General features: G+C 41.7%; 1 protein-coding gene across 4 annotated transcripts in view; it reads left to right on the top strand.

Annotated features, from left to right (window-relative positions):
• LOC123940833 (collagen alpha-4(VI) chain-like) overlaps positions 1 to 12,431 on the top strand; it is a 115,447-nt gene that overhangs the window by 94,169 nt on the left and 8,847 nt on the right. For all 4 annotated transcript variants that reach the window (XM_046003743.1, XM_046003740.1, XM_046003741.1 and 1 more), the window contains one exon: positions 11,091 to 11,178. In XM_046003743.1, the coding sequence (XP_045859699.1) occupies positions 11,091 to 11,178 (88 nt within the window). The remainder of the gene's footprint in view (positions 1 to 11,090; positions 11,179 to 12,431) is intronic.

Genomic DNA, 12,431 nt, shown 5'->3' with positions numbered 1-12,431 from the left:
CTGCTAGCTTCAGTACGCTTGGACCTCAGCTCGGTCACCTCTCTCTGCTCTCCTTTCTGTTTCTTAGACATATTCTTGCCCCAGGATGCTGGAAACCAATTCTGTTTCCCAAATGTAACAAAGTAGAAATGTTACATGGTGCTAAGTGTTGCTTGCCAGCTCAAATGCAACGGATGACCTCGTTTCTGTTGACACCAGCAAGGAGAGAAACCATAAGAATGACAGCTCCATTCTCAAGGCCTGTCAGAAAAATCCTCATTTCTTCATAACTGGAGATCACTGCAGCCCTTAACCTCTCCCCTACTCTGTGCATTGTCCTTAGGGGTCTCCTATTAGGAGAGTAGAAATATCCTGTAATTTGTCTTTGGAATTCTCTGCCCGAGGATTCTCTTTGACGTTCCGTGAGGCTTTTGTCTCTCACCTTTATGTTGTTTTATTTCACAAAACAACACCCACATGCTGCTTCTGGAAAAATGATTGTTGTTCAGTTTGAAATCATTGTATAAACAGATGCCCGAACTTCTCAGTCCATTTAAACGTTTTCAGAGGCCGTGGGGCGCATTAACAAGACTTTTAAAGCCATCCCTTGAGTCATCTTAGCCCTGAAAAAAGTGTTGCAGCATTGGACTATTTGTGTCTGGAGCCAGCTGTCTGTGTTATCTCGAAATCTTTTTTTTAAAAAAATCCTGCTTTTTAAAGTTAAAAAGCAGAGGTTTGCAGGGAAAATGAAATTTGAGTCCCAGGTTTCAAATTTTATTTTTCTTTTCTTTTCTTTTTTTTTTTTTTTTAAGATTTTATTTATTTATTTGACAGAGAGAAATCACAACTAGACAGAGAGGCAGGCAGAGAGAGAGGAGGAAGCGGGCTCCCTGCTGAGCAGAGAGCCCGATGCGGGGCTCCATCCCAGGACCCTGGGATCATGACCTGAGCCGAAGGCAGCGGCTTAATCCACTGAGCCACCCAGGCACCCCCAAATTTTATTTTTCTTTATGAAAAGTCTAGTACAGGGTTGCCTGGGTGGCTCAGTGGGTTAAACCTCGGCCTTTGGCTCAGGTCATGATTCCAGAGTCCTGGGATCAAGCCCCACATCAGGCTCTTTGCTCAGCAGGAAGCCCGCTTCCCCCTCTCTCTCTGCCTGCCTCTCTGTCTAGTTGTGATCTCTCTCTGTCAAATAAATAAATAAAATCTTTAAAAAAAAAAAGAAAAGTCTAGTACATTTCCCCTTGAAACCGTATCTAGGAAAATTGCTCATGTTTATTGGCTCAGACACTGTACTAAGATCTTTCCACTTATTGGTTCTTGTAATCCTTATAACAGCCCTGTGAGATAACTATTATGGGCCCATTTCTCAGATAATGAAACTGAGACATGGAGAAGTAAAATAACTTGCTCAAGGTCTGGAATTTTCATCAGCAGTGAGATTTTGAGTTCAAAAGTCAAGAACAGGAAGGGAGTTTAGAAGTTCTAAATTCTTCCCATGTATGAATTCATTTTATCTTTACAACACTATGAGATAAACCTATGAACTAACCCTCTTTTTATTTCTGGTTATTAAAAAAGAAGAATCCAAAGAATGGAGTGCTAGCTATCATGGAGACCAGAAAATCAGCTTTAAAGGATAGAAACATTAAGAGGATGGTCAAAAAAATGGGGGTGGGTAATTTTAAGTTTTGTGTAATTTCAGGATTCAGAAAAAATTACAGGACTTTTTTTTTTTTTTAATTAAGAAAGTGTTGGGTTTCCTGGAGAGCCTCTTTCAGAGGCCATGGATAACCTGCAGCTGAGGCCTTGTGGGTTGCTATTTTCCTTAGATTGTTACTGTTCTAAGTCCAGGATCAGCAGCCAAGGGAAGAAATTAGGCAGACTTCACACTCTGGGCATGCCTGGGTAGCTCAGTGGGTTAAAGCCTCTGCCTTCGGCTCAGGTGCTGATCCCAGGGTCCTGGGATTGAGCCCCACATTGGGCTCTTTGCTCAGCAGGGAGCCTGCTTACCCCCACCCCAACCTGCCTCTCTGCCTGCTTGTGATCTCTGTCTGTCAAATAAATAAATACAATCTAAAAAAAAAAAAAAAAAAAAAAGACTTCACACTCTGTTTTGGTCCTGTATGTTATCTGGACATGTTTTCTTGACACTGGGACATCAACTTATTCACCTATGAAATGGGGATAAGCTCACAGATATGTCATAAGAGTTCCAAGAGGTGGTGCCTACAGGGACATTGGGCTGACACTTTCTATGTGTATACTTAGCCATTATTATTACCATCTCTTCTTCAGGGACCTGAAGAGTGCCTTCCTCACCCAAGAACTATTAAATTAGACAGCTTCTGTTTAGTAAGCACCTATGAAGTTCCAACCACTGTGCTATGTGGTTTTCATGCCTTGTCACCTTAACCCATCAATACTCAAAATGTGGTCCTGGGACCAGCAGCAAGACCATTACCTGGGTCCATGAGAAATGCCAAATCTCAGACTCTACCACTGATCTAATTAATTGAGCTCTGCATTTTAAAAAAAGATTTTTTAAAATTTATTTGTTTAGAGAGAGAACGTGCTCGAGCAGGGAGAGGGGTAGAGGGAAAAGGAGAGAGAGAATCTCAAGCACACTCCATGTTGAGAGTGGGGTGGAGCATCCCAGGCTCTGCATTTTTTTTTTTTTTTTTAAAGATTTATTTATTTGACAGAGAGAAATCACAAGAGAGGCAGGCAGAGAGAGAGGAAGGGAAGCAGGCTCTCTGCGGAGCAGAGAGCCCGATGTGGGACTCGATCCCAGGACCCCGAGATCATGACCTGAGCTGAAGGCAGCGGCTTAACCCACTGAGCCACCCAGGCGCCCCAGGCTCTGCATTTTTAATAAGATCCCTAGATGGTTTGCATGAGTGTTAAAGTTTGAGGAGTGTTGTCCAATCCTCATAACTATCCCACAAGTTAATAATGATAATCTACATTTCCCAGATGAGGTAAGGGAAGGCCAGAGGTAAAGCAACTTGTTTTAACCTGCATAGTCCTGGAATTTGTACTCTAATCTGTCAGGTTTCCAAGTTCCACTCTGCCACCTGCCACTTCAATCCAATGCCAATCCCTAATGTTAGTTGGGAAGTCCAGGAGTAGGCAGCTGTTTCATGGCAGTATTGGTAGGATGGGGTCATGCCAACTGCAAGGAGCCAGGGCTGGACTCAAGCTCCTGGGGTCAGTCACAGGTCACATGACTACTCTCTGTGTCTGCCTCCTTCGCCAGTTTGTCCATTTTCCCTTGTTCCCAAGTTCTTGCCTCAGCTGGAAGCCAGATGGTTTCTAAGTCTCTCTCCTTAGTGTCCAGTTAGTTCTCCCTCTGTCCAAGGCAAATCCTCCTCCCCAGCACTTGCTTTCTTTCCTTCTATTCCCATACAAGCCAAGAGCCTCCCCCAGCTCAGTCCCAGGAATAAACATTGTCTCATGACCCTGGCAGCTTTGTGCAGCAGCTAGAACATTGGATTGAACCCTGTGGGTCTTTCCAGCTCAGGGCTCATGGGGACTTCTTTAAAAATTGGGCGCTAGAGTTTGAGAGTTGTCTGAAACCTTTGAAGAAGTATCTTTCTGTCTGAGAAATAAAAAAGGATGTGAATGCAAATCCAAGTGCCATGTCTTCTCCCCTCCACACACTCCCGTCTTTAGTACACAACTAGTCCCAACAGACTACAGCTGGGCATTCAGGAATGAAGTTGAGAAACTCGCCAAATGCATTGATTCAAACTACCATAAAGCTTTGCGCCTCAAGCAGGTCACTTAGTCTGTGTTTAAGGTACTCTGTTTTTGAAATTTCCTTCTCTGATGCTGATGGGAGTTTTCACTAAGACTCATAGAGCCAGTTTTCTCCTCTTCTCGTACTGGATTCCCTCCCACACTGTCCCTCTGCTTGCGCTTTCCCGGGAATTATCTTGTTTACCTTATCAGTGACTAGGACCACGCTGGTACACTCAAAAAAGTAACTAGAGGTTCGGGGCGCCTGTTTGGCTCAGTGGGTTAAAGCCTCTGCCTTTGGCTCAGGACATGATCCCAGGGTCCTGGGATCGAGCCCCACATCGGGCTCTGCTCCGCGGGGAGCCTGCTTCTTCCTCTCTCTGTGCCTGCCTCTCTGCCTACTTGTGATCTCTGTCCGTCAAATAAATAAATAAAATCTTAAAAAAATAATAATTACAAAGTAACTAGAGGTTCATTAATGATAAGTGGGTATGGATGAATCTAAACTGAATCATAGCTCCCTATGTTTTCCATTGTGTTTTTGTGTACTTGTTCTCACAATTCTATTTTTGTAAGAACACTAAACATTTTAGGCATGATCACAAAATTATTTTTCCTAAGAAAAGTTTTTAAAAAGATGTAAGTTTTGTAACTATTCCAATTCAGTTGGGTTTGGTAATTTTCCAATACGCAGACAACAGATGGAAGAGTTACATCGTTTGAGTTGCTCAGATAGAAAAGCTAACATGAGGCAAATACAGAAGATTAGAACTGAGGACAAGGCTGTGTTGACCCAGGAAGAAAACTTGTGGCATCCATTCAGACCCTCAACTCTATTGCTGAGGAATCTGAGGCACCAGACCCTTGTTCAAGGTCACACAGCCAACCACAGCAGATCAAGGACGAGGACCTAGGATCCTGACACCACATCTGTTACTGCCGCATTGGACTCTTCTCATGGACCAAACTTGGGGGGATATTTGAATTTCTTTAATGTCTTTCATACAATTTTTAAAATTTGCACAAACTCTGCATTTTATAGCACACTTTCTTATGTTTCCTGTGATTTAAAAGTAATGTACCCAAATTTAACATTTCCCCACAACTCTTGGAATAAAATGGGTGCTCCTAGGGTTATCTCAGTCTTCCCATAGCTCCTGGAACACTGCTGTGGATCCTGATTTTAGCAGCCTTTCAAAGTGTTTCATGTGATTTCCAGGAAAGCTATCAAATATCTACTGTTCTCTCTAACCCCTGGTGATTAATTAGGACCATTTGGTTTGGTCAGTACTCTGATCTGATGACCATGTGGAATAGATCTAAATGTTGAATTTGGGCAGCTCTGCACTTTTTCTTCATGTCCGCCTCCATCATCTGGCAGGGGGTTCCAAGGTTTCAGATGTGCTGTGTGGCTGCACATTGGAGGTGGGCATTCTGTAACCTATAGGGAGTGGGAACAAAGGAGACTTCTAGAGAAAACCACTATGTACCTCCGGGCCTTTGTACATGCTTTTCCTCCAGATTCTAATCCTTTTGCCTGCTTCTTTGCTAAGTAAGTATCCTACTCATTCTTCCCAAAGTGCCAGATGTCAGTATCTTCATCAGGCTCCCTAGATCCCCTGAGCTTCAAATGAACGTCCTCTTCCTTTGTTCCTAAAACACATTATTGACCACTTTCTTTCTTGAAATTTGTTTATCTGTCCTTCCTGCTAGGTCTTACACACTTTGAGGGTGTGATTGTCATTTTTGTATCTCTGTAGGGATTGTTAAAACTTCTGTTTAGTAGTTGTTTAATCAGTCCTGGTTGATTTGAATTGAGTCAGGAAATAGCATAACCAGGTGAGGAACTTTTAATTTTTTAATGTATGTTGGATTCTATCGGCTATTTTGGAACAGTTTCAGAAGAATAGGCTTTAATTCTTCTTTAAATGTTTGGTAGAATTGCCTTGGGAAGCCATCTGGCCCTGGGCTCTTGTTTGTTGGGAGATTTTGGAATATTTTTTCAATTTCCTTGATGGTTATAGGTCTGTTTGGGTTTTCTATTTCTTCATGGTTCAATTTTGGTAGTTTATATACCTCTAGGAATGCATCTATTTCTTCCAGATTGTCTAATTTGTTGGCATATGATTGCTCACATAATATGTTTTTATAATTGTATTTCTTCACTATTGCTTGTCATCTCTTTCATTCATGATTTTATCTATTTGGGTCCTTTCTCTTTTCTTTTTGATAAATCTGGGCAGGGGTTTAATGATTTTATTAATTCTTTCAAACGACCAGCTCCTAGTCTTGTTGATCTGTTCTCCTGTTCTTTTGGTTTCTATTTCATTGATTTCTGCTCTGATCTTTATTACTTCCCTTCTAGGGCTGGGCTTAGGCTTTCTTTGCTGTTCTTTCTCCAGCTCTTTTAGGTGTGGGGATAGGTTGTATATTTAAGACCTTTCTTCCGAAAGGCTTGTATTGATATGTACTTTCCTTTTAGGACTGCCTTTCCTGCATCCAAATATTTTGAACTGTGTGTTTTCATTTTCATTTGTTTCTATGAATTTTTTTTTATTTTAAAAAATTATTTATTTATTTTTAAAATTTCTTTTCAGTGTTCCAGAATTCATTGTTTATGTGCCACACCCAGTGCTCCATGCAATACGTGCCCTCCACAACACCCACCACCAGGCTCACCCAACCTCCCACCCCCTTCCCCTCCAAAACCCTCAGTTCCTCAGAGTCCACAATTTTTTAAAATTCTTCTTTAATTTCCTGGTTGACCCATTCATTCTTTAGTAGGATGCTCTTTAGCTTCCATGCATTTGAGTTCTTTTCAACTTTCCCCTTGAGATTGAGTTTTAGTTTGAAAGCATTGTGGTCTGAAAATACACAGGGAATGAGCCCAATCTTTTGGTACCAGTTAAGAATGAATTTGGAACCCAGGATGTAACCTGTTCTGGAGAATGTACCATATGCACTAGGGAAGATTGTGTTTTCTGTCACTTTGGGATGGAATGTTTGGAATGTATCTGTGATGCCCATCTGGTCCAATGTGTCTTTTAAAATATTTATTTTCTTGTTGATCTTTTGCTTAGAATATCTGTCCATTGTGGTAGTAAGAGGGGTTTTACTGTTCAACTATTATTATATTATTGTTGATGTGTTTCTTTGATTTTGTTATTAATTGGTTTCTGTAATCGGCTGCTCCTGTGGTAGGGGCATAAATATTTATAATTGTTAGATCTTCTTGTTGAATAGACCCTTGAATTATGATAGAGTGTCCTTCCTCATCTCTTATTACAGTCTTTGGTTTAAATTCTAATTTGTCTGATACAAGGATTGCCACCCCCAGCTTTCTTTTGATGTCCATTAGCATGGTAAATGGCTTTCCACCCCCTCATTTTCAATCTGGAAGTGTGGTTTGGGTCCAAAATGAGTCTCTTGCAGACAGCATATCGATAGGTCTTGCCTTTTTATTCAATCTGACACCATGTGTCTTTTGATTGGGAGCATTTAGTCCATTTACTTTCAGGGTAACTATTGAAAGATATGAATTTAGTGTCATATTGCCTGTAAGGTGACTGTTACTGTATATTGTCTGTTCTTTTCTAGTCTGTTACTTTCAGGCTCTCTCTTTGCTTAGAGGACCCCTTCCAATATTTCTTGTAGGGCTGGTTTGGTGTTTACAAATTCTTTTAGTTTTTGTTTGTCCTGGAAGCTTTTTATCTCTCCTATTTTCAATGACATCCTAGCTGTATATAGTATTCTTGGCTGCATATTTTCCTCATTTAGTGCCCTGAATATCTCATGCTAGTCCTTTCTGGCCTGCCAGTCTCTGTGGATAGGTCTGCTGCCAATCTAATGTTTCTACTGTTGTAGGTTATAGACCTCTTGTCCCGAGTTGCTTTCAGGATTTTCTTTTTGTCTCTGAGATTTGTAAATTTTACTTTTAGATAATGGGGTGTTGACCTATTTGTATTGATTTTGAGGGGAGTTCTCTGTGCCTCCTGTATTTTGATGCCTGTTTTCTTCCCCAAATTAGGGAAGTTCTCCACTGTACTTTGCACCTGTGTACCTTCTGCACCCTCTCTCTTTCTTCTTCTTCTGGGATCCCAATTATTCTAATATTGTTTTGTTTTATGGTATCACTTATCTTTCAAATTCTCCCCTCATGATCCAGTAGTTGTTTGTCTCTCTTTTTCTCAGCTTCTTTATTCTCCATCATTTAGTCCTCTATATTACTAATTCTGTCTTCTGCCTCATTTATCATAGCAATTAGAGCTTCCATTTTTTTTATTGCACCACATTATTTTTGATTTCAACTTGGTAAGATTTTATTTCTCCAGAAAGGGATTCTCTAGTACCTTCTATGCTTTTTTCAAGCCCAGCTAGTGTCTTTATAATCATCATTCTGAACTCTATTTCCAACATCTTACTAACATCTGTATTGATTAGTCAGTACTGCCTCTTGCTCTTTTTTTGAGGTAAGATTTTCTGTTTTGTCATTTTATCCAGAGAAGAATAGATGAAAGAGAACAAAATGCTAATAGTGTAACAACAACCTTGGAAAAATATACACTAGATTTGGATATATTTTGGTCTGTTAGATGAAATTGTCTCCCAAAATTTTAAAGAAAGAAAACTCATACATATACAAAGATAAGGGCAAGTAAAGTGGCGGGATGGAATATGACTACAAAAATGAAAATTTAAAAAGATATTTAAAACAGAATTGATAAGATGTTGGTTGGAAAAGGAAAGAAGAAAAAATTTTTTTAAAAGTAGAAAAAGAAACAATAAAGACAATTTTAAAAATTTAACTTTGAAAAACTAAAGAATCATGGGGGAAAAAGCTGTGAATTCTATGTACTGTATTCCCCTAGCACTGGAGTTTTGCAGTTCTCAATGATCGGTAAACTTGGTCTTGGCTGGATGTTCTTGCTGATCTTCTGGGGGAGAGGCCTGTTGTAGTGATTCTCAAATGTCTTTGCCTGAGGCAGAATTGCATGGGACTTGCCAGGGGCCAGGCCAAGTAATCTGCTCAGTTTTGCTCTTGGTAGCTTTTGTTCCCTGAATGCTTTCTGTACAGCTTTGGGAGACAAGAATGATAATGGCAGCCACCCAGTCTCTGGCCCAGAGGAACCGAGAGCTTGGAGTCTCACTCTTCAATGTGCCCTCAAAGAAAAGGAGTCAGTGACTCCTATCTCCCTGGCCTCCAGCCACACTCTGCTTACCCAGTCTGTGACAGAGCAGACTGGGTAATTTCTATTTCTGATGCAAGATCCCTGCGCCAGATTCCTGCCCAGATTCCTGCAGTGTGCTCCTGTGCCACTCCTCCCAGAGGAGGAAGGAGGGGCTTTCCTCAGATCTGCCACTTGTGGGATCCCTGTTCAAAGAACGGTGGCCTGACTGTGCATCAGATCACAATTTATGGCAACCCTGAGCTGAGAGCCCACTTTTTGGCTCTGTCTCTGCAGCCGGCTTCCCCATCTGATACCTGGGAGCTCTGCCACACTCAGACACCCCTGGTTTTTTGTGACCCTGATCTTGAGACCTCCCTGTCCCCACAAGGGCTCCACCCCCAGCTTAGCCACTGGAGCGACCTCCCTCCACGGAGCAGACTTGTAAAAGTTCCAATTTTGTACTCTTCCACTCTGTCACTTGCCAGGAGCTGGCCCCTGCCCCTGTGGTCTATCTTTCCATATATCCCCTCAGATTCTCTTCTCTGCCTGTCCTACCTTTTAGAAAGTGGTCAATTTTCTCTTCCTAGAATTGCTGCTATTCTTTTTTTCGATCTCCTGTTGAGTTTGTAGGTATTCAGAATGATTTGAAAACTAGCTGAATTCCTGAGACCAGATGAAATCTAGGTTCCTACCCCTCCACCATCTTGCTACTCTCTCCAAAAGTTCAACTCTTTATATTTCTTTCTCCACATGGGGTTTTCTTTCATGTAAGCTCACTCTGAGAGCTAAAGTTGAGGATATGCTGCAGTCCCAACCAGAAAGAATGAAGAGCTCTGTTAGGAGGACATGTTACAGAAAATTCTTTTCCAAAGTAGCCTTTGCCTGTCTTCTCTGCTTGAGGGTTAGCATGACAGCTTCATGTCCCTAGCACCTTGATTCTAGAGGTGGGTCTACAACCCACTTGGCCATGGGGATTAAGGAAGAGGAATTGCCCTTCAGTGGTACCCTGTCCTTCACATTTTGACAGAGAGCAGATAATGTAATGGACATGATACCCCCTCACACCTGGACAGAAATCATCTGACAGTATTTCAAATTTCATCATGAGGTGGAAGGCCTGCAAATAATCTACATCTGTCAGGGAAGGTTAACTGCAGAAACATTCATGTCCAAGTCTCAGTGGCTTAACATAATCAAGTATTCTTTCTTCATCTGTCACAAGGGAATGTGGGTCCTTGGATGTGGGTTGGGAAGGGATGGTCGTTTTGTTCTATGCAGCCATTTCAGGACTTGGGCTTCTACCAAAGACCCCCTTATACAGAAGGGCCTCTAAATCTTTCTCTGAGTCCTTCATATTTGGCTGGCAGATGTGCACACACGGAGTATCATGTACTAGAAATGGGATCCATCCACCCACATGTCATTGGCTAGACCCCATTCACGGTCCCAGTTAACTACAAGGACAATGGAAAATGTCATCTGTTGTGGCCCTAGGAAGAAGAGGGAATGGGTTTGTTGATTACCTAGTTGTCACATGAATTCGTTGGATTTATTGTTGTTATCATTGTTTGCTTTTAAGTTTTGATATCAGTTATTATATTAATCATAATTGGAAAGGTTGATGGAAGGAGGTAAACAGATTTGCCATTCCTACAAAGCCTTCCCTGAACCTTCCTCACTCTTGCCTTCTGGCTTTGGTATGTACCAGCCCTGAACACCAGGAATACGCTAGAGAAGGCTCCCTTATGGTATCTACCTCTTTCCATTCTAATGGTGTATGACCTATATGACCACCTCCTTGAAGGATCTGCCTGTTTGTGTTTAAAGCTCCCACCATATTGCATCTTGCCTGCTGTGGATAATCACTAAACATTTATGGAATTTATAAATGATTGAATCTTCAATTCCCTGACCTTCATTCCAATACAACACAACATTGGTTGAGTTTTATATACATCGGGAGTCTGAAGACCCGCATGTCCCCATAGCAACAGTAGTCTAATGTTCAGGTTAGAACTAGAGAACTAAATGACAATAAATAACTGTAATAGGTAATACCTAATTATTTATCTGTATATAAATACATGTATTCTCTAAAACTATCATACCAATATCTTTCTCATCTGAATTAGAAAAAGCATGAAAAATGTGACCTGAAATTTAATTCCACTATTCATAACCTTGTGTATGTGTTTGGATTAGATGGGAACCAACAGATTTCAGCTGTTCATCTGGGAGACCGAGAGGCACCAGGATGTGGAACACATCGCCCATTGTACTCTCTGCTATGGTAAGCCCAAACAGCATTTCGGATCAGACTGATGTCTTTAAAGCAGGATGAATTTACTGGTAGCCACAGGCTAGATGTGCCCTACAGATGTATTTTCACTTGAATATGTACAGAGTCTTAGAATCTGGGAATTCCTATGAAGTCCGGATTTCCAGTTTTTCTTAGGAATCATCTTGAGAATCACAGACACTGTATTCCTTTGTGTCCACAGTCAGCCTAAATTGAGTTGTACTTGACCTCTTTTGATGGGCAAGTGTCTTGGAGGGCCCCACAGTCCCTTCTGTCCCTGTAGTCTTATCCCTGGTCTGCTCTGCTTATGTATCTGCCCAGCCAGGCTCCTGTAGATGGCTGGGCTTGTGTTCCTCACTTAGTGGGCCCTTAGTGTGCAAGGCAGACCTCTGAACTAATTATCCGGAATCCTGTGTTCTCAGCCTGAAACTGCCATTGACCACCAGTGGGATATTGGCAAGTCATTTGATGTGTCTGTGTCTCTGGCTTCCATCACTATACCTGCACTCATATTCATCTGTGCCAGAGAGAACTTTGTGCTGAAGCCCTTGCCTGCCCAAGTGCAAAGCACTCTCATCCACACCCCTGGCACCCGGGGCCAGAGGGAGTCCTATAGGTGAAACTGAAAGGGGATTTAATTGTTCCCTCTACTGGTCCACACTTAGACCTAACCGTCTAAGCCGTGGGAGATTTGCCCTGAGAAGTTGGTCAAGTCAAATACAGTGACTGCTGTTTATAGCATATGTTACGGTTGATGAACTGCTTTCACACCCACCAAATCATTTGAGACATGGTCTCTCTGGGTCTTGGTTCCTTCTCCTGTAGAAGGATAAGCCTGGCTGGTATTTACTGAGTACTTACTTGTATTAACTCATTTTTTATTTAAACCTCGTGGACAATCTCATAAGGTACATACCATTATCATCATTATATCCAAATGACAGATGAGGAAACAGCCATGGGGAAGGCTGAATAATTTGCCCAAGGTCACACACCCAATAAGAGAGCCAGGATGAATCATGCAGGTGTCTGTGAACCCAGAGATTAGAAAGCCATGGCCTAGTGGTTAGAAACACTAATGGTAGGACTAGATTGTCTGAATTCATTCTTCTGAAAAAATGGGCATGATTACTTACATTGCCCATCAGCTCGCCTTGTTAACACAATGCAGGTCACACTCAGCAGCATGTGCTCTTACTGAGAGTCTGGGAATGTGTCTGCGTGGAATGGAAAGGGATGCGTGG

Source organism: Meles meles, chromosome 4, assembly GCF_922984935.1.
Source record: "Meles meles chromosome 4, mMelMel3.1 paternal haplotype, whole genome shotgun sequence".
Taxonomy (NCBI): domain Eukaryota; kingdom Metazoa; phylum Chordata; class Mammalia; order Carnivora; family Mustelidae; genus Meles; species Meles meles.
Note: the sequence above shows the minus strand (reverse complement) of the source record. Positions and strands in the feature narration are given on the sequence as shown.